Below are 22340 nucleotides of genomic sequence, written 5' to 3' on the forward strand. Positions count from 1 at the left end.
CAGGAAGCATTGGTATTTATATTGCCAAATTGCACTGATTAGTGTAGTGTTATTCCTAGAACTGCAAAATGTTCCTACATTACTGCACTTTTAATAAAGCATTTATTGCATAAATGTTTTAGGTCGTATTGCTCAGAAAAACTGAAATCTCTTTTCAATTACTTTTACATATTTAAAAAAAATCATTAAAATTTACAAGGTAAATGTGTTCCTCTTTTCCACATGGTAAGGAAGGTGATACAGTTTAGGCTTAAGTTGCTTCTGTTTCTGAAGTTTCATCAGCTACAGATGACAGAAAAAATGAAATGAATCTGGTTTATGTTCACCAGACATCAGGAGGAGTGGATCAAAACTCTGAAGTTGGTTATTTATAGCTATTTACAAATATTTTACTTTAAAAAAGTAATACTCAGAACAGGGAAGATATTATTTTCCTTAACTTCTTTAAACGTTTCTTTTCCCCTCACATACTGTGCCAAGCAAGAGTCTTATTAAATTTTCCAAGTTCTCCACAACATAATAGTTAAATGTTTTTATGTCAATTAATATTGACAGGAAGTCAGTTTGAACAGCATTGGAAAATGGAAGTAGTTGGCAGAACTAGCTAATTTCACTTAATTTCCTTTTGCTAAAAATATCTCTGAAAGAAGCTCTCCTTTTGGGATACAATGAATGCTTGTTTGACTGTAGTTTAGAATTGATGGTGACTCTTGTCCTTTAACTGAAAGGGCTTGAAAAATATTCATAACCTTTTGAAACATATTTAACTTCCTCTGTAGTATGTGTTATTATACTAAGGCCCACCAAAAGTTTATACACAGGTTTGACTTGATGTATGTGAGTGACCCTGTGAGCTTGAATGATCGGCAGTAGAGATCATGTAGAGCATTGCAGATGAACATTTAATTTCTTTCTAGGTACAATTCAAGTTATTGCTAACCAAGACAGTGAAATGCGTGCAGATTATTTGGAGCACTTGCACTGCTGAGCTGCTTTCAGCAGCACTAATCTCCAGCAGCCTTTCCTTTCTGAGGCTCTTTCTAAACCTACTCCAGCTGCTGTGCACATAAGAAATGAAGCAAATCTCTTGGTGGGTCCTAAATTTGATTAAATTGAAAGCTCAAGAGAGCAGCAGCCCTTTGAGTATTTCGCACTTTGAGACTGGATGAGGAGCAGTAGCTGTTCTGGCACTCAGGTCTTTTCCTGTGTATTACTGGAATTCAGAAACTGTGTTAGTTCTCAATTCTTTGTGTTACTGTTTCATAATGAAAACCTTGTCAAGCCTTTGGGGCTCCCACCCTTTACCCAGCTGTGTTTTTGCATTGGGAGTCATTGCATGTTCTATTAGTGGCGTTTTACAAGCTGTAGATTATACATTGCTCAGAAGCAGTTTTAAATATAATCTGGTGAGGTTAGCAATCCTGAGGAGAGGTTAAATTAATGGATGGTGTAAAAGCCATGTGGAAATCTTAAGGATAGAAAGCAGTAAAGAACTTCTAGCAAAGAACTGGTTTGTGCTGCTTTAGAAAACTCAACAGTGCAGAAAATTTCCAAGTTAAAAACTGTTTTTGCTTGCTGCTGCTAGCGTTCAGCCATGGCCCTTTACAACAGAGTTGTCCAGAAGACAGGAACTGGAGGCAATTTTGGGCTTCTTTTGAGGGTGAGGGGTTGTCCTTTTTTTATGTTACAATGTTTGTAGCACAATTGGTGATGCTGCAGCAGTAATGAATCAGGGTGAAGGACTGGAAGGCACCTCCTAGGGCAGGTTCTCTTGAGCATTGTTACTAAACAGCTAGATTTTCAGCTGGGGTAAAGTGCCTTGTCCTTCTGATCATCTTTAAATAGATTTTCTTTATCTTAAAAAAAAATTAATGAATATATATATACATTTAGAGCAAAGTGTGCAGCTTTGTGTTCTCCATGTACATTTTTGTATTTGAAGGTAATCATACATAGCGTGACCACAGTTAAAAATGGTTACTTGAGCTTTGCTAAAAAAATGTTTGCATTTATAGTACTTGTGATGGCTTAAGTATGCAAAATATTATTTAATTGATTTTGATTACAAGCTTTATGAACTTGTGCAGAAGTTGGAATTCCAGGACAGTGACACAGTTCCTGTGAAGGTTTTAAGAGTATTTAAACAAGGTGGCCGGGAAACAAGGGATCTTGCTTCAGCAGTGGATACTTCATATCAAAGCTAAAAGGTGGACTAATATGGAGACATGAAGTTATTGTTGCCATTGATTGCTTATTTTTCTTCCACAAAGATACATTCCAAAACTTCTCCATATTACACAGAATCATGAAGTTCTTGGGCATGTCATGTGTTTTGAATTGAAACATGAAGAAAAGCTACTCTCCATGGTGCATAATGATTTTGTAAAAATATAAATTAATCTTTATAGGTTTGAGACATCTGTTCACTTATTAGGCTGCATTGTATTCATTGAGGGGGTAAATTCAAGATACGGTAAAGATATATTGCATCCTACTCCCAAGAGAAATTCCTTCATAATTTTACTTATATTGAAGCATAATATATTGTTTCTTCTGGGCTTTGGGCTGACTTTCTGATAGGTGTATTTTAAAAATCCTTATGCTTGGTTCTTCAAAGCACATGAAGCTGGTGAGAATGTTCTGCTCCACATGAAAAGCAGAGACTTGCAGTTCAGAGCTGGTCAGAAGAGAGACCTCAAGGCAAAGTGTTTGTGTTACTGAGCATATTAGATTTTACTGTAGATTGAACTGAGATTCTCTTGTGCTTGAAGAATAAGCCTATATGGGTTTCTTTGAAGAGGCAGGCACTTAAAATTATAGCAGATATTTATTGGCTGATTGGGCATTGAGGGAAGAGAGAATATTGATGTTGATGACCAGGGAGTTGTTGTAAGAACTAGCTAAGACATAGGATGGTGACTCAAACGTAGTACTGAAGGCAGTATTATGTTTAAGAATTGGGATTTTTCTTCCCTCACATATACTAATTAGTACAGTTCTTGTACCACAGTGGGTTTTGTGAGCAATATGTGTAGTATTTCTGATTTAGCCTTGGGTTTTTCATTGACATTTGAACAGAAGGACAAATCATTAACCTGACTTAGTGAGCAAGGCTCGATGTAGAAACACTCAGTATTTAACTGGAAGTTTTATATTTACACTAACTTTGGCTTCTCTTCTCTGTGTTCCAGAAATACTAATACGGAGCATTTGACCTGATCTCTACAGCTGGATCTCCTGATAGCAGGATTAGGAAAGAGTGCCTTCAGAACCAATATGTAGCAAATGGGTGTCATACCTCTGAAGCTCCCCCCTGGCTTCAACATTTGCGTGTTTTAAGGATCCTTGTTGCCTCAGCATTGAATTGTTCTTGTGGACTTCAGAAACAGATTTCATGTGGTGCTTGCTGAACGTTGAGTCACCATGAGTAGTAATCTAGGAAAAGAAAAGGACTGTAAAGAGAAGGATCCAAAAGTCCAATCGTCAAAAGAAAGGGAGAAGGAGGCGAAGGCCTCCGGAGGATTTGGGAAAGAGAGCAAAGAGAAGGAGCCTAAGACCAAAGGGAAAGATGCCAAAGATGGAAAGAAGGACTCCAGTAGCACGCAGCCTGGGGTAGCTTTTTCAGTGGACAATACGATAAAAAGACCTAATCCTGCCACAGGTACTCGCAAAAAATCCAGCAATGCTGAAGTGATCAAAGAGCTCAATAAATGCCGGGAGGAGAATTCCATGCGCTTGGACTTGTCCAAGAGGTCTATACACTTGCTTCCATCAGCTGTCAAAGAGCTAACGCAGCTGACAGAACTTTATTTATACAGTAACAAACTGCAGTGCCTGCCAGCAGAGGTGGGCTGTCTGGTGAACCTGGTGACGCTGGCCCTGAGTGAAAACTCACTCACCAGTTTGCCTGACTCTCTGGATAACTTGAAGAAGCTGCGCATGCTTGACCTGCGGCACAACAAACTGCGAGAAATCCCCTCGGTGGTGTACAGGCTCAGCTCCCTGGCCACGCTGTACCTACGCTTTAATCGCATAACTACTGTGGAAAAGGATATCAAAAACTTGTCAAAACTCACCATGCTTAGCATACGAGAGAACAAAATCAAGCAGCTACCTGCTGAAATTGGTAAGTAATTGTAGTGACTGAAAGCGTGATGCCGTTTTTACGTTCCCTGCAGTTCAGTTAATTATACATAAACTGTCACTTTATTTAAAACTACATAAAATTATGCTCTTGATCATGCTGTTCCACTGTTCGCTTGAGAATAGTCAATACCTTGTATATATATTTGTTTTTAAACAACAAAAACTCTTTTTCTTCATCTGCCATCTTAAAATCAGATATATACTGTTTTTATCTTTGCTTTGTACTTTCATATATTGTGTCTTGAGAACCCAGATGGTTTTAAAAAAAGAGATACAGGGGCATTTTTTATTTTAAGATTTTTTATGAATCATTTATGCACTGTTCCAATTTATAAACACATTATGGGCATGTTACAGAGGGGTGTGACCACAGTAAGACAAGGTAGAATAGGTAACTATTACTGTGAGCAAGCTATTGGATGCTGTAACAGTTAATAATCTAGGTTAATGATTTGTGCAAGTGTCTGCCTTTTATAAGTCATGAATATATTAATACATGGACTCTGAAGTGACCAAATGTTGTACACATGGCTGATTATTCTTATGACTTTGTAATGACTTGTTTGTTTTTCCAGACATGGTTACAAGGGTTCAAAAGATGGTGAACTAGTGTGAAAGTATTTCATTACTTTAAATTGTTTATTACACAAAATGTGCTGGATTAGCTGTATGTCAGAACTTCTGTGTTGTTCCTAATATATTCTGCTTCATGGAAAATGTCTTTATAACACTGTTTGAACAATGTGTGTGCCCTATAAAAGTGTGATTCTCTTAATCAGTAGGTTTTTTTTTCTATATGTCACCAGTTTTTAAAATGCTAGTATAGCTTAGCCCTTTTAGGGGGTGGGGGAATAGAAACTTCACACAATTAAGAAACTGCTTTGACTTTCTTCAAGTGTGAAAAAAAAAGCCCAACCTTGTGAAAGCCCTTGTAACACCGTGAGTAATAACTCCCATGTCCTGTTTGCAAAAGCTGCTGGTACTTTCCTATTGTCCAAGCCAGTGTGTGAGTGTGTTGCTACTGAAGTGGCCCCTATGGTCACCAATTTTGCAAAGCTTGGGAAATGCTCTTGTATTTGTATACCTGATAGATCTTTCTCAAGCCAGCCATGTTTGCTCTTTATCTTGCACATTGATGTGAAAGATACATAAGATAACATGTTCTTGATGGTGGGAACTCCTGGGCATGCCTGAAACTGCTCATCCAGTTACCAGCAGTGCCCAGTACAGAGAGCTTTGTCAATGGTAACAGGAGTGGAGAAATGCACTGGGGATGCCAGCTGCTGCTCTGAGCCCTTGGCTCCCTGTGGCAGCTCTGGGGATGCATTCTGCTGGAGCCACAGGAACACTTTTTGCTAGGCAGAAATGAAATGGATGATGTAGTATGTTTTCTGATCCATGTGATTTTTGAATTGTCATGAGCATCTCAGCAATCCTTTGAATTTCCCCTGAGAGAACGAAGGAATTACAATTTTCAACTATTTTGACACTTCAGTTTAAGTTCAGCAGCCTTGTGGGATATTTTGCTGATCAACAAATGATACTGGAAACCATGGGGCTGATGTTTACAGAAAACCCAGCATACTGCGTGTTTCTACATTCATTGAAGGAATTGTGGCCAATTTAGCTGGTTGAGCTATTACACAGTTGTCAGTATTTTACCTGGTTCTGTTTGTGGCTCAGTTATTAGTTAATCTAGCATAGATCCATCTTCTGAGGTTCAGCTGGGGATAGTGCTGCATAAATTCAAAGTAATACTAGTAGGGTGTGAAGAAAAAACTTCTGTGAGGTGTTGGATCCTAGTGTTTGATGTTGTGCTTCAGAAACTTCTCTTGTGTGTTTGGTACTGCAGGCATTGCTGATGCTGAAACCCCTTTATTTCTTTTGTTTATTGAATATGATTTACATGGAAGTATGTAATGCCTGTGTTTGCTCACAGTTGTCTTGAAAGAGATCATGTGTAACTGCTTCATGGGAAAATTAGTAGGTACTTGTATCATGAACGTGTGACTTGTTTCTTTCTTTTGTATTTTTTATTGTCTTGATATGTGTACAGGTAGTGTTCTCAGTTCTTTATAAAACCCTAGCTTGAGAACATTAACTGCTTTGCTTCTGTCTTTGTATCCAGCAGTTAGTCCTGCCTTTATTTGAATTGTGATAATGCTCATGTGCCTTTTTACGGGTCAGCACCTCATTGTGGAAAGCCTTTTAGAAGCACAAATGCAACACAACTGTCACCCTTACGAAGAATTTCAAAGGAAAATCATCAAGTTCAAGCATCCTTTTTTATTCAAAATAAATTCCTCAGACTAGGTTGCCTGAAATTGAATCAGATGAAAAATAAAATTAATTGGTGTTTAAGTAACACTAACAATTTAAACTGCTCAGACAGATTTTCAAATGCTTGTACTATGTTTTTCATCAGAGTAAACCCAGATAGGATAGTTTAAGTTCTGTAATTGATTTCTACTCACTTACTTTTGTGTTACTTTTTTTGATGAAATACTTCAGTTGAAAACACAGCTGAAAAATGAAACTACTGAGAAGTGTATTTGTGACTTTCCAATGGAATTTGTTTCTTTGAACACTTACTATTTCTCTACATTTCACATATGCACTTCAAAAAACCCTTCCCTTTTAAGTCTCATTGCTTTTAATCCCTTTTATGTTTTATAATGCAGTATCTAAATACTATAAACTAGCAAGCACTCATATTATCAGCTTGTAAATAACACAGAAGTTTTTCTTTCTGCAGAATGGAAAGTAAAATGAAGCCATTATCTTTTACAAAGCAATATCATGTGGAGCATTTCAAATGCTTTTTAAAAATGCCCCATTGTTCTAAGGCCTAAGGCTCACAATGGCATGCTAGTGTGCTTGTTCATATTTCTAAAAATTCAAAGCTTATGTAACTTGCTGACTTGTCCAGAGAGGAAGAGTCTTGCAGCAGTTAACTACAATGTGCTCATGTTGTTGATCTGGTGTGTGGAAGGAATCCTGGGTTTTCTTCACTTTTTCTTTTGAAAGTAGATGTGCTACAAAAAGGTTGGTCTGGACAAAAAGAAAATTAAAGATCCAGACTTCAGTTGGAAAAATGTTGCTATTGTTCCCTCAAAGGTGGATAGCATTAAGTCTTAGCCTGGTGCTACAGACTTGTGATGACTTTCACTGTTACACAAAACTGAAAATTTTTGTTTAGTAAGAATAAATGGCTTTCCAACTTTAGGACCTTGTTATAAGCAATCATCCCATTGCTTTTCTAGGCATCTTTATTCTCCAGCCTTATAAAAAAAGTTTATTTTCCTTCTGGTCTTACTGAAATAAATTGAATGTTGGACTTTTAAGTGCTCTGATAATTGAGAAGTTTCTTCCAACACCCAGCATATCTTTGAATAGTTCATTTTTGTGCCAGTGATGTTCCATTGTTCTTAGATGCAGCACTTTCCCTCTATTGCCTACATTTGTTCTCAGGTGGTCCTGGAAACTGCTTTACAACTGACCTGTTTAAGGTGTTTGTTGTTTTGGGGAAAACCTGGAAGAGGTGAACCTCCCACCTGAGCTGCTGGGAAATAAGCTAAAGTTTGGTTCTATTTTGGACTTTAAATTGTCTTTAGTAGCTAAACAACACAAACTTTAATTAGGGGACTACACCTGAGGAGAATTTGCTTTGCATTTAAAACCAGTGTTTTAGTGAGAAAGCGGAAATGTTGTTATCTATAGTTACTAAACAGATGTGTGTGTTTCTGGTCTTTCCCCCTCCCCAGAATTAAGCACTTCTCATTCCATTGCATCCAGTTGCTTTATTATAGGTAGATACATACTAAATAATTTCTGCTTGTATTTATCAGACTTCTCTTTCTAGCAACATCTGTATTGCTTATATGTTTTTAATGCAATTTGAAATTATTTCAGTCGACAGTGTAGTAAGCTGAGGTCTTGGTGTGCATTGTATTTTCAAATACAAACATATTTGTTTGAATAAGATGTAAAAATACTCAAATAGTTTGTTTTGGTTTTTTTTTCCATGTTTAGCCGAGAGCTCTGCAGGTGAACCAGTGGGAGTTTTCATGAAATAGATGTGCTGATGTATAAAAGCTTCATGATACTGAAAGTGGCAGGATCCACTCCCCTCCTGGCAGCTTCCTAGATGCTACATTTGTTGTCTGTTACTTTAGGTAGTTGAAATCAGTGCAGTTTAGATCAGCCTGGAGCTGGTGTGGGAGGAAAAGTGGAAGAGCATGAAGAGGAACAGGGAGGGCAGGACACCTGAGCTCTGGGGTCACTGGGCTGGCTGCAGCTCCTGTGAGCATCCCCGCTAGGATTGCTCTTGTTGTGTATGAGTGTGAGCGTGACAAGAGCACTGCAGGTGCTCTGGGAAGGGTGGATTGCTGAGAGCAGAGAGCTGTTGAAAATGAAGCAAGTTATATTTTCAGAATCTTTTTCTCCTTTCCCACTGCTTTCCTTGTCTTGTACCACAAGACCTGGAAATAACCTGGTGTACCTTACTGGAATCCTGGTAGCCTGAGCTCAACTGCACCTTAGTGAAACAAATGTTTTTATGTAGAGTGGTGAGAATCCCTTGAGAGTTTTTTGATGGCAAAGCTACTCTGTTATTCTTTCTTACAAATTGCATCCTACCTCACAGGGTGATAAATTGTTTCAGAGTGCATCTTGCTCTGTATCCTGGTTCTGACTCTAGCCTTAAGCAAGAATGTGCATAGAAACAGACTGAGTTTATATATGAGGCTTAACCTGACTCCTTGCCCACATCCAACTGTTTTTGTATCAGGGATTTCATGAGTCTGATGCAGCTTGTGTCTTTAGTAATTCTCAGTACCCTCTTCTTCCAAAGGCTTGGCCATTTTTTTTCTTTAAACTTCTATAAATGCCTTTCATCTTTAGTAAGGTCTGCAAGTTTGCTTTGAATGTTGTTCCTGCCCCATGAAGGTCACTGTTATGCAGATGTTTTATATATATATATGTATATATAGATAGATAGATAGATAGATAGATACATGCACATACAAGCACATCAAGTACAAGACAGAATTTACCTGTTCATCTGGCCATTCAATCTCTGGTGGCATCCATTAAATAAAACCTTAACAGAAAGGTTTCCTTGTGAAAACTTTGCCAAAAGACAACCTGGAGGGGTAATTGTGGGGATGAGTTCACAAAGTGGACACCATCTTCATCTCCTTATCTGGTAAGTTGTCCATTTGCACTGAGATCAAAAAGTGGAAGATTAGAATGGAAGAATGTGAATGCTTTGGTGAGTCAGGCAGTCAGCATGAGAAGGATGAAAACCAGAGGAATTGTCTTGGGATGAGGCCAAGCAAATGTTTCAGTTTGCAGGCTGTTACTTAAGCAAGCCTTTTGCATTTCTTATATTTGGAGTTTTATTGCATTCCTCCATGTTGCGTTGAAGGAATTGTTTTGCACAATCAAGTTGATAACATTTTCTTTGCAAAGACAAGGTTGCATCTTATACCAGTTCTGAATATTTTTGTCGTGTTGGCACACAGAACTCAAATAGAAATTATATTGTCAACATGGTTGAAATTACATGTACATAGTTTCTGCAAGTTTCTTGAGACTCCAAATATTGTGTTTTCTGTCTGTGAATGCAACTCCTTTTCTGGGGAGAATCTGGTCAGGGCTGTTCTGCAAGGGAAATATTTTTAGAATGTAATTCGGGGAATCTGCCTACACCAGACTAGGAATGTCTTTGAGACTCTCTTCTTCTCTTCCCCCATCTACCCAATATTTAGATAGTTTGTGGTTTCTTCACTGCTTTGAAACTCTTTTTCATAACACTTGCACCTGTTTTGTTTTCAGTAGTGTAGACAGTGGACCAGATGTGTGCAGCCACATTAGTTCAAGTCTACTCACTCCACACTGAATGTGGTGCTTCCTTATTAAATGACTTGCTAGTTGCAAAGCTTTTCCAAAGCTTTTCAGTGATGCTCTGAATTTCATTTCCTTTTTTTTTTTTTTTTTAAAGCAGGGCTGATAATATAGAGAAATATTTGTTTACATTATTTGTATCTAAGAACACCTTCCTGTGTTTCATCAATTTGAAGGAAAAACAAAATTGTGTTTCTGGGCTTAACTGGTGTGGTAATGTCTGCAAACAGTAGTTGAGAATGCTTTTATATGTTTTTATTTTAATGTGATAAAAGCATGAAGTTGTTAACAGGAGTGGAATAAATACAAGCATTAATGTATGTGTGTTGCTCTCTAGGAGTCAATGACTGCTTATGTGATCCAGTTCTGGTGGTTTTCTTGAACTGCAGAAAAAGTGTAGAACTCTTTTGACCAGCTTTAGTAACTGAGTTCTGATTCTTGTGAGAGCTCTTGTGGGGATGCAGTTTTGTCTTGTCAGCTAGTCAAATTCCTCCTGATTACAGTTTCTTCAGGCTGGCTTTAGGATAATGATAAAGTAGTCCTGCCTTTTTGATCTGCTTGCAGAGCTTACTGGGATGATGCCCCAACTGTAATTCCAGTAGATAACTGACAGCTTGTTAGAAGTCCACAGTTGTTTTGGGATTTTTTTGACATTTTTTATTTTTTTCAAGTTTTATTTTTTTTAAATCAATGCTGCAATTATTTTAACCGTTTGAATACTTCAGTAAGTACTGAACAGAGGAGAAAAAATCACCTTCCTCAGGCTGCCTTTTCTAATGTAGCCTGGAAGGTGGTTAGCCTTTATTATTTGAGAGCTTGCTCCACACTGACAATGGAGAGGATCCAGATGTTACCCCAGGCTCAGCACCACCAGGACCCCCTGGTCCTTCCCTGCAGAGCTGCCTCTCACCTCCTGGTGCAGGGCTGCACCTCTTTACAGGGTTATTCCCTGCTAGGTGCTTTGCCTTTGTCTTGGCACTCAAATGAGTTTCTGCTGTCCACCTCAAATCCTGCTTTGAGCCCTTGCTAAGACTTTTCTCTACATTTTGCATGTTTGGGATTTTGTTTGAACACGTTTTTAATTTTATTTGTATTTTTTGCTTTCAGTTATAAGCAATACGTGTTTGCTGTTGTGTCTTGTTGAAGCTTGTTTTAGAACAGATTTTGAGTCTTTTCAGCTGAGGTTCTGTGGTTTTGAGTGGTTCCCACAACTAGATCCTGGTGTGCATTTTGAGAATAATATTACTGTGCTTATTTCTTACTTACATGAGTATTTTAACTTTGGTAGTCAGTAAGTCACTCATGACCATATTAAAATTACATTGCTACTCCTTGGTAATTCTTCTGTGTAAGTTAGAGTTGTGCAGCAATAATTCAGAATGGCTCTGACTGCAGTTGGTAGTGCAGAACAAAGAGCTCAGGCTCTCTGTCACAGTGATGTACTCAGATCTCACAGAGAGTTAAAAGATTCCAAAATTCTAAAATTGTTTGTAAATTTTTTTTCTAACATCAAGAAACCTGTCCCACAGGCTTTGTGTAGACTGAAAATTCTCTTTCCTTTTATTTTCTCCTTTGCCAGCAGAGAACCAAGTGAAAGATGAGTAGCTATGAAAGTTATGGGAACTGTTCGTAACTTGTTCGCAGCATTGCTGATTTTGGATAATTAATTCTTACATATAGATTATAACCAATGTTCTGACACATCAGCCTGAAGTCCCACTAATATTTGCATTCTCCTCTTCCTTCTACTTTCCATAAGAGTCTTGATCCTCTTGCTGTGTCATCTGGCCTAGGATTTATCATGTTGTGAAGGATTTCATAATATTCAATCTGCTTAAGCATGGGCAGGCATGTCATTAATCCAGTGGAAAACAGGCTACATTACAAATTGTGTTTGCCATCCAAGAGTGGTGCCCACTGACTGAATTAGTGATTGGAGACACTGAAGCCTCTTTGCTATTGACCTATATACTCTCTCCAACTGTTAATTTGTGTGTACTTGAGTGTTTTTTGATGAAGCAGTATTTTGTGTTTCATATGGCCAAAAAGAACTTTCAGAGTTTTGTAAGTCAGGGCATGTAACCTGGCCCTCTTGTCATAACAGGCTTTCAAAGTTGGCCATGAAATGGGACTATAATTCTGCCTCATTATGTTGAAAATATTAGTCATTTTATTGTGCTGGCTTTTTAAAAGCAGGTATATGTATCCTTGTCATACTACAACATTTATTCTTTGTGTGTATGAGAACAACAGTGAGGTGATTGCTCACTCCACCTTTTTTAAGGATTGTTGAGGTGAATGCTTAGCTGTATTTCAACAAGTTTTTTTTTAAATGGAAGGTGGTTGGAGTCTTCACAAACTGTCTTTGCTGAAAAATGCATTTGAATTGTGCGATTTTTTTAGGGCCTTTAAAATACAGATTTTTAAAAACTACATGCTATGCTGTAACTGACTATTTTTTGTGAAGGTTATTTATAGAGAAACTGTTTTATGTTTTTCAAATGAACATTGCTCCTACTTTAAAATCTTTTATTGTCAAGCCAGCTAGTACGTGCAATTCCTGTCTGCTTTCTTGGCAGACTTGGAGCTTTAATTGCTTTTTTTCCCTTTGCAATCACAATGTAATATAGTAAAAAAGGCAAAAAAATTCTCCTCCCCAAGAAAACTAACTCCAAACCCTAGTACCCTCCTAGTTTATTTTTTAATTGTTGTGAGGGTGCTTACCCCTTCAATGCAGCTGCAAGTAGTCTATAGAGAATCTTTTATTCACTACTTGTCTGTTTTGGACATTACTTGTGGCAAAAAGAGTTAATTTAACCTGTGGTTATTATTTCCCTGAAGCAGTGCTTGCCTTATTGTAGTGATTTGGGGTGTTTGAACAATATTTTAGTGAAGTGATGCAGAAGTTGTCCGTGTGATGAAAAGGAATGGGTTTTCCTTTAGGAAACTGCTTTCTGGTTAAGGCTGATTTTGATCTGCTGCACATTTCTAGCTGACTTATTTCTGTTAAATCAAGATAAAAATGGGTTTCAGCAAATTTTAGTAGTACACAAAAAATATTGCAAATGTTGATTCTTTTACTATGAATAAGATCGTGAGCTCCTTTTTTCTTTTTGTACCTGACCAAATAATTTCTTTAGGAAAAAAAAAGTTTGCTTTTTTTTTTTTTTTTTGATTTTGACATATGGTTCTTATCTTGGCAAAGCAAAAATGACAGATTTCAGTTGTATCTTGGTGAAACTTATTTTAACTTTTTTTTTTTTTTTTGAGAAGCATTTCCTCAATACAACTGCCGCTGTTCAGACAATAAGAAGGACACTTTGACTCACTGAAACATCAGCTCCTGGGAAGAGCACGATGCAGATGGCCTCCAGTTGGGGCTCTGTGCATTTGCAGATCATTGTGTGTGGTGTGGAGTGCTCCTGCCATGTGTTTGTGTGCTGTGGCTGCTGACAGAGCTGCTCTTGTGAGCGGCGCCTGCACAGCCGCAGCCACAGCGTGGCCATTCCCGGTGCGCTCGCTCGGTGGGACCAGAGCTGTCCCCGGGCTGTGGCTGCTGCTCCAGTGGCCCCGAGCCCTCCTCGTCCCACTGGGAACGTGGGATGGGATGTGCTGGGATGTGTTCAGCAGGGCTGGGCCCATGAGCTGTGCTTTTGCTGTGCTCAGAGCTCAGAACAGGGAGATTCTCACCCGGCAAAATAGAGCTTAAAGAGAGGACGGGGCAGGTGGCGCTGGTTGGCCACAGGACATGACCAGCATTGGTTTGTAAGGGACTGGACCCTTTTATTTCCTTATTCCTCTGTTTTCCTATACTTGCCCTTCTAAGCTACATTGATTCCTCCCTTTCCCGTTCCGTGAAGATTCCCTAGCAACTCTTACTATCCCTGGTTGCTCTTCCTTTTACCTCACGGTAGCTGTTCAAGCCCCGCATGCAGCGACAGCCTCAGGCTGCGAGGTGCTCTGAAGAGCATTTCCATTTACACACTGTCTCGGCTTTCACACATATGGCCACTCAGTATTTTAGTATTTTAGTTCTCAGACCACAGCTGAGAGAACTCTGTGTGCCTTTGCATGTGAAGATGTAAAAAACCATTTAGCTCCGTTGGTTCGAGCATGGTGCGCATGACACCAAGGATGTGGGTTTGGTCTCCCTGTGGGCCATTCACTAAAGAGCTGGACTTGATCCTGAGTTTCTCAGTTAACCTCTTTGTGTGTGTACTGTTAGGCTTATGAAGTGATTCTGAGACTTCCTTCCATTTTTATCTCAAATGGAGTGTTTAAGTTGATAGGCTGGGTTCATGCTCTTCACTTCTGTGATCTGAGTCTCTATCACATCACCAAATGTTTTTTGCCTTTTTAAGCATATTGGATGTAAGATTTTTTTGCCATATGTTGTGGAGAGCAACAGGAGAAATGTACCTCGAGTGATATTTGTTGACTTGCATGCTCTCTGTTGTATCTCAGTAATTCAAGTTAAAGTTTTGAAAAAATTGCAGTGCAACAGCATTTCATCTCCCCTCTCCTTCTACCCTTAGAGTGGGCAATAAACCCATATTGATGAAATGCTGAGAAACTATAAGTACACAATAAATGTCCAAGAACAAGATTCCTTACTGAGCAATGAGAATTAAAAGCTGACTATTTCTATATTTCTTTAATTCCTTTCCTTAAGTCGCTATGCTTCATGATAGGGCTATAACTTTTGATGTCTGCTCTAAAGCTTAAAATTTGTTGGGCAGTCCTCAATCTTTTTTAACATTCAGTATTTTTATTAAATGCTACTACTGTTGCTTTTTAAAATAATGCCTGCATCTTTAATGTGACAATATTAAGTATGGCTATTCAAATTAAACTAAAGCGTTTGGTTGCCCTTAATTTTCTAGAGAGACATAGGCATTATGTCTCTTTTCATTATTTTTCCTCCTCAGGATTAGGTAGTAAGATGTTTGTTTCAAACATTTAGCTTGCTGTTGTCAAAGATATCAGCAGGTGCAAAAATGAAGTGCAGCACATGTTGCTGCAAAACCCCCAAGTATTTCTTCGACTTCAGCAGATGTAGAGTGGGAAGAGTCAAGTAAATGAGAACTCAGCACGATGAAATGGAATTTATGCCATATTTCAAATTTGACATCATTGGTTAAGGCCTGAAGTGAAAACAAATGAAAACAGCAATCATGAAGTGAAAGCTACTGCCCCGAAGTGTGTGAAGGTTCTTGAGTTACCTCAGTAAAGTTTTGTGGGGCTCTTTTTTTGTTTGTTTAAAGGGAGGGATGTTTTAAGTCTTCCTCAAGCTTTTCTTCCTCCTATTGCATTCTACACTTTGCCCCCTTTTTCCATGAATAATAAAGATACCATTGTCACAGACCATTAACTCTTGCTTAATTATTTGTTACATTTGCTTTCTTCTGCCTGGTAATGGCATTGACATGTGTGGGTTAGGCAGTGCTGGGTACAGCACATTTAGCTCTTGCCTCTGGTTGCCTGGACTGCACTTGATTGCTGATCTAAGAGAGGGGACACACAGTGCTGGAGTAGCTGCTTCAGCACCAGCTTTACATTTCCATCTTCCTAGCTTGCAGAAAAACATCGCATTTTGGGTTAATTAATGCAGGAAATAAGACATGTTAACATATCAGCTATATGTTAACAATCTAAGAAAAACAGAATAATGAAGCTTTGAGGTTGACTTTTTTCCTGGCCTTTCACAATTGTTCTGTGATACATAGTGAGTACTGTGGCTACATGACGCCTGAACTCTGGACAGAGTCTGAATTCATATTATTTTATGATTTATTAAATCACCAGTTGTGATTATCTGCTGACCTAATGAGTAGACACTCTACACGTCAGAACTTGCCCAGGATAATCCTCCAGGCCTGTGAGAAAATCCTTGTATCAAAGATACAATGCTGAAGCTTAAAAATAGATATTTGCTCCTCAAAAGGAATTTGCTGCTCTTCCAAATTTGTTACTCACTGAGTCATGCTCTAATATACAAATGCAGTGACCTCATCTTTACTGGAGAGTAGAAGCTGTTCAAATAATATGCATTAATTTTACCTCCATCAGATGCAAAAACTGTGAATACATACACATGTATTTATGCACACATTTGGTTTTTTTTTTCAAACCCAACCATCTTTTGCTCAGAACACAGTGTGTTTGACATAAAAATAGGTGAAACTACTGTTCAGAGAGTTGTGCCTAGCTGTGCTTTTAAATTAATTTATAAATGTTAGAAATGAAGCAGTTCTGTGTGAAGTGGCTCTAAACTCCAAGCAAATCCAAACTTATTTAATGTTTAACAGATAACCCTTTTATTTCAAACTTTTATTTGCTGTAGGTCTGCTTGCCTACACTTTACTTATTGTAAGTTGTCTTTTTTGAGGTGACTGTCACCAGTGTTTAAAATGTTTAAAAATAGTGTTCAGGACTTTAGATTCTAGGTTGTCAGCCAAATAATTTTTCTGTCTCTTAATTGTTGATTTTATGGCTGAAAGTAATTCATTATATAAAAACAGACCTTAATTTCTCAAAATTTACTACAATTCATTTACTTAGTAATGTTTTAAAATTCTGGTCAGCCTGAAACAAGTGTAAGATGCAAGTTTTGTGCTTGTATTCCACAGCTTGAGCTGTCAGAATAAAATCAACCAATAAATTACATTTCTTTGGAGAATCTATTAAAGCTTTATCTCAGCTTTTCAAAATTGTTGATCAGGTTTTAGATCTGACTGATGAAATGATGATCCTGTAATACCTTATTTTATATGTATAACTTTATGGTAGCTGTAGCTTTTTTTCAGCTTATCCCAAAATCCGTCTGATTCTATTAATCTGTGTGGAGGTCACTGTTGAGAATTGTACATTAAAGTCCTTTATGTTTTGGTTTTCCTGTGTGCTTTTAGGTGAGTTGTGTAACCTCATAACGCTGGATGTAGCGCACAATCAGCTTGAACATCTTCCAGAAGAGATTGGAAGCTGCACGCAGATCACCAACCTTGACTTGCAGCACAATGAGCTCCTGGACCTGCCAGAAACCATAGGTAGGTGAAGAGGCTGGAGAGGAGAAAATAAATCACTGTTTCAGAATATTCATTAAGGGGAACAAATTCAAGAATGAATATTTGTTGGCGGCTCTGGAATGACTGGTGTTCAGCTCAACACAGCTTCACACTTGAGATTTAAAGCAAGGTGTGCTTGTTACCTTACATGTTGCCTTAAATAATTTAAGAATGAGAGTTGCAATGAAAAAAATCCAAATCCATTACTTCTAAATCTTAAGGTGTTCTATGGTTATAAGCAAACGTCATCTACTTGTTTGTTCATTCTGTAATGAAACTGAGCACATAAAGAAATGAAAGGCTCACTTATAGTTGAAGTGCAGTACTTTGGCAGATAATTTTAACTTACATCTTTGCCTAAAGCAATATAAAGCTAAAATCATAAATATTTTAAAATAATTATTTATTTATTATGTTCTTTGGTGGAGCATTTAAAAAAATCTCAAGTCCACAAGGTCATCGTGTTCTTATGCAATAGAATACAGAGAGTTTGCAACTTACATTAGGAATAATAGACTAAGATAAACACAGTCCTGGTTGGTTTCAGTATCTCATATGGGATAAAGCGGCAAAATATGCCTTTTCCTATCTCATTAAATCAGTTTTAAACAGATGGCAGAAAAAGATGGCTGCTGTGATTTAAAAAGGCTAAAAACAAGGCCATGATGATTTTAAGTTCTGTCACCAGAACATACTCAGAAGAATGAACATTATCAGTTTAATGGTATTCAGTGTTGAGTACTTATTAATGTCCTCTAGTGCATGGTAAAGTGAGGAACTATTTAATGACACTTCAGCTTTTCTTCTCGCAGTAAATTGTTGAGGATGAAGTTACTATGGGTTTTGGTTGAGAAAGTTTGATGTGAGCAGAGTTTACACTGATGATGTATCCACTGGAACTAAACTTCCTTCCTGGACTGATATTTTTAAACTCTGGAGATCCCATTCCATCTGGAGTTTGCATCTAACTTACACCATTCATAAGTACAGCCTTTATTTTTGTTGCTATTTTGTAAATCTTGCTGAATGCTGTTTTACATAACACTTATGTGTAGTGTATGTGTCACATTTAGGGAGTGAGTTCCCTGGATAAACTGTTAATTATGGGAAAAAATCTCCAAGCAAGTGTGAGAATTCCATATTCAAGGCTTATAGACTAAAGCTGTTAATTCCTGTGAAGAGTAGTAATATGGTTTACTAAGTTGTTTAGTGCCTGGTAATCACTGAACATCTCAAAGGACCAGAAAAATCTCACTTGTTATATGTTGCAAGACTGTACTTACAGGGAAAGGTCTCTGGGTAGGAGAGGCACAAAGTTATTAGGCAGTTAAGTCACTTGTGATAGATAGGAAATTGCTCACTCTGCAGTCAAGATAGTTTGGACTCACCTATTTCTTCAGAAAGTTTCTGTAAGCTTAGGTGGTTTCTTTTGAGTCAGGTTCATACCTGGTTGGACTGGATTTCTGTTTTCTTTGTTTAGTTTTTCCCTTGCATTGTCTTTATAATGTATAGAAGTTACTTGTTTTTAAATGTTGGTAGCTGTCTCTTTACATGCTTATCTGAGCTGAATATCAATGTTTTAGAGCTCAAGAAACCACCAAAGATAGCTGAATAATGGTAGGAGACAGGAATGAGCCATCTTGTCGTTAACCTTACTCTAGTTCGGTTTTGCTCCACTGGAAAATCTCTCTTGTAAACAGTAAGTTAAAAAAAAAAGTATTTAAATAAGATCTTGAAATCAGAAATCCATGTTTGTGCCTCCTGTGGTTTGCAAACAGAATTTAATAGTGAAGGGAAAGCTTTAGGTTCCATCTTAAATGATAATGATCAGCCTACATTTATGCATGTTGCAGAAAAGGCAGCCGTAGCCAGTTCAGCAACATTGGCTTTATTTCTTAGTCATCGCAGTTTTGGTTCAACCTACGAAAGCAAGCTGTGGCATGATTTTTAGATTACAGCTTGCTTTGTGGTTGGCATTGTTCAGCGAGAAACTCTGAGTGCTGTGAAAAGCCCAGCGAGTCAATGGCGCGTGGCTGGGGCAGCCCTTGGGCCCCTCCAGCTCTCGCTGCAGGTTCTGTCCCTGCCTGCTGCTTGCCACAGCTGCCTTTTCTTGCCATGTTTCCATGCTTCCAGGTGTCAGGATGCTCGCAGCAGGAGTGCTGTTAATGGTTCTCAGTTCAAACTCTGGGTTACACACCAGGGACAAAGCAGATCAAACATATTTGCTCATTTCAAGTATTTGATGTTCTGTGAGCCCATGGGCCTCCTGGTATGGACCAGGCTTTCCATTGCTGCCAGGTCTGTGCCCTTCTCCCCCACTGACACCCTTTGATTGAGGCCTCAGTTTTTCTTGAGAAGGATGTTTCTGTCATGCTGCTTTGAAAAACAAACAGCCCCCTTTGCTTTTTATTTCTCCTTCCCCTCCATCAAAAAACCCTCTGAAAGTAGCTGCTGAACTATATAAACAAGCTTTGGTTTTACCACAGGAAAATTTCAGAATCTGCCAAACTTAAAATAAAGCTTGTTTGGTAACTAACAGCATGTACTGAAATGTGCTGGAGCTGTGGGAAAGGGACGTGAGGGTGACATGCAGGGGAGTGGCAGGGAAGGGATTATGCATCAGCAGTGATTACAGAGGTTGCAGAGCCAATATACCCACTCTGTAAAAATACCAAGTTCTTCTCTTAACTAATGCTGTAGAAGTATGTTTTTGTGCAGTAACAAATGTCGATTTTAGATATTAGTTGTCAGGAAGTGACCTAATGCCTTGCTTTATAGATATTGGCTTAATACATTCATATCTGTATTTCTGTTGATTGAAAATTGTAAAGTACTTTTTATATTAGATCATTTCCTGTAAGAAAAATGAGCTTTGTAGAATGGCTTAGCACATTCCGAGAGTCTCAAGCCCAGAATCAAAATCATAGTGGGATCATAGCTGTTTAGTGTTTTCATTGCAGATTGCACACCCCCCCCCCATGTTGTGACGGTTTTTTTTTTTTGCTTTTGGAGGGTGGTGGAATTGTTAGCTACTTTTATTTACACAGTGTCTTATCTCTGTATACTTAGCTGGCACACTAATATATCCAACACAGAAGAAGGTGAATAGCCTATAATTTATATTAAAATTATTAATTGAATTTTTGAGACTGGCAACAAATTTTGGGTGGAGTAAATTGTTTCTTAGGATTACAAGATAGCTTAGATAATTTTGTCCTGCAAATACCACATAGTGAGTGTTCCCTCTTTGAACTTCTAATTTTAGCATTCTGTACAAATGAGTTCACAATTTCATATGTAAAAGCATAGAAAAACTGATTTGAGAAAGAAATATAACAGAAACAGAGTTGCAGCTTTTAGTAATACCAGATTCTTCATCTGCTTTGTAATTTTTTAGTTTTGTGTGCTTACGTGTGCAGTTTGATTATAGTCAAATGTGCCATATTCACAGGCATCTAAGGCAACAGAAATTTTAATAAGAAAAAGAATAGTTAGTTGTAAATGGTCCAAAATTATACTTGAAAAGCACAGAAAATTCTGTCAATGGACACACTTTCCCGTGTCTGACGTAGCACTGTTCCTAAGAGATGCTTTGGGAAATGGGATTTACAGTTCTGCACTACTCTCCTGCCCTTCTCTGTGGCACTATAGCTCAGAAGTTGAAATCGTAGCTTTTATGAAGTTAAATACTATTTATTGATTGGTTTTGCTGGTTGAAATTGTGCTCCAAACCACGCTTCTAACCTGCTTAACCCCAGTGTACCTCTGAGAGCACTGTTTTGTTCTTTAAACCTACAGCTGATAAAACATGAAGCACTGACCAGAACCAGACATGTGAAATTGGTACGGCTCAGGTTATGCAAAATTGTGGTTGAGAGCTTTAAGTCCCTAGAAGCAAAGATATTTCTGAAGAAATGTGAAACTACTTTAAAATGGTATTTTAAATTTCGCAGGTTTAGCAAAATCAGGAGTCTTGTTCTGAAATGTCTGAGCACCTGCAGCTCCCTCAGTGATCAGGGGCAATGTTCAGATGTGACTGATGAGTTTGATGTGGTTAATTACTCACTGTTGTGATGGAGCAAAGTGTAGAGGCTTCTGCTCCAGCTTTCACGGCAAGATTCATATTCTCAACATTTAAGCACGCCCTGGTGCTGTGGTCAGTGAGCATTCTGTTTTGTGGCATCAAGCCACTTTCCACGGGCACACTTTGGGAGAGCTGATCAACATTCAGTGCTTTGTCTAAGGTTTTGTTCTTGGACTATACTGTTAATAAAACTGATTTAATTGGATTCTGCTAGTATTGGGCAATTGCAGTAAGTCCAGCCTTTTCTTTACCTGATTGAAAGCAGTGGCTCCCACTCTAGTACTCTAGTTTTTGTATTACTGTGAGCCCTGTCTAGTTCTCGTACTGGTCTCATAAAGGAAAACTTCTAGTTCTTGTTGCCTTCAATTCTAGACTTAGTAAATGTAAAGTAGTGAAATTGACTGGAAAATGTCAGGTGGAGGGTAAATGGGAAGTGACTTGCTCATTTTGTCCTCCAAGCTCAGAAGGGCAGGCTTGAGGCTGTGAAGTGTTGTGTCACACTGGTGAGGATCAGACAGTACTGCATGAGATGGGCAGGGCACGTTTGGGTCTCGGTGTTTGCACAGGCTGGTGCAGATGCTGAAAGCTCGGGGTGTGACATGGCAGTTATGCAGAAGAAAATCATAACAGTTGCTTTTACATTTGGGAAATCACTGTTGAATCTTCCCTCACTCTTCAGGAAGTTTCAGGGTGTTCTTTCTCCTTTCTTTAGGTTCTTTTCCTGGTATCTGCTGTTGGACAGCATTCAACTGCAGGGAAGATACAAATGGAACCCTGGTCTCCATAAAATAATTCTCACATTACTTTATTGGCTAAAACTGTAAAGATATATTCATGTGTTGTACATTTCATGTTTTCTTTATATAGTAGGGCAGCCTTAAAAAATTAAACACATCAGTCACTTAGGAAAGGTTAATGTTTTTATCACATTGCCAGTTAGGCATAAACTGTTCATACAATGTGATTTACATTTATATGTATCTTTACTTTCCCAGAAAGGCTCTAAATAGTATATTTGAAAAGGGAAAAAAAAGACTGCCAATGAAAAATTAAATTAAATAAATTTCAGTTGCTTTGTCTTACTGTATACAGTGTGAATTGAGTAAAATGAAATGCTTTCACTGATAGTTCAAAATAAG

The 22340-nt window shown here is 38.2% G+C and overlaps 2 protein-coding genes across 2 annotated transcripts in view; one reads left to right on the plus strand and one right to left on the minus strand.

The window, feature by feature from the left end:
* LOC113460862 (uncharacterized) overlaps positions 1 to 3326 on the minus strand; it is a 31716-nt gene extending 28390 nt beyond the window's left edge. Inside the window, exon 1 of the mRNA XM_074545217.1 lies at positions 3192 to 3326. Coding sequence (XP_074401318.1) covers positions 3192 to 3326 — 135 coding nt within the window. The remainder of the gene's footprint in view (positions 1 to 3191) is intronic.
* A 97-nt stretch (positions 3327 to 3423) lies between these two features.
* Positions 3424 to 22340, plus strand: part of SHOC2 (SHOC2 leucine rich repeat scaffold protein) — a 35136-nt gene continuing 16219 nt past the window's right edge. The window contains exons 1-2 of the mRNA XM_005481103.4: positions 3424 to 4126; positions 16962 to 17099. Coding sequence (XP_005481160.1) covers positions 3424 to 4126; positions 16962 to 17099 — 841 coding nt within the window. The remainder of the gene's footprint in view (positions 4127 to 16961; positions 17100 to 22340) is intronic.

This window comes from Zonotrichia albicollis, chromosome 7 (genome assembly GCF_047830755.1).
Source record: "Zonotrichia albicollis isolate bZonAlb1 chromosome 7, bZonAlb1.hap1, whole genome shotgun sequence".
NCBI classification, from domain to species: domain Eukaryota; kingdom Metazoa; phylum Chordata; class Aves; order Passeriformes; family Passerellidae; genus Zonotrichia; species Zonotrichia albicollis.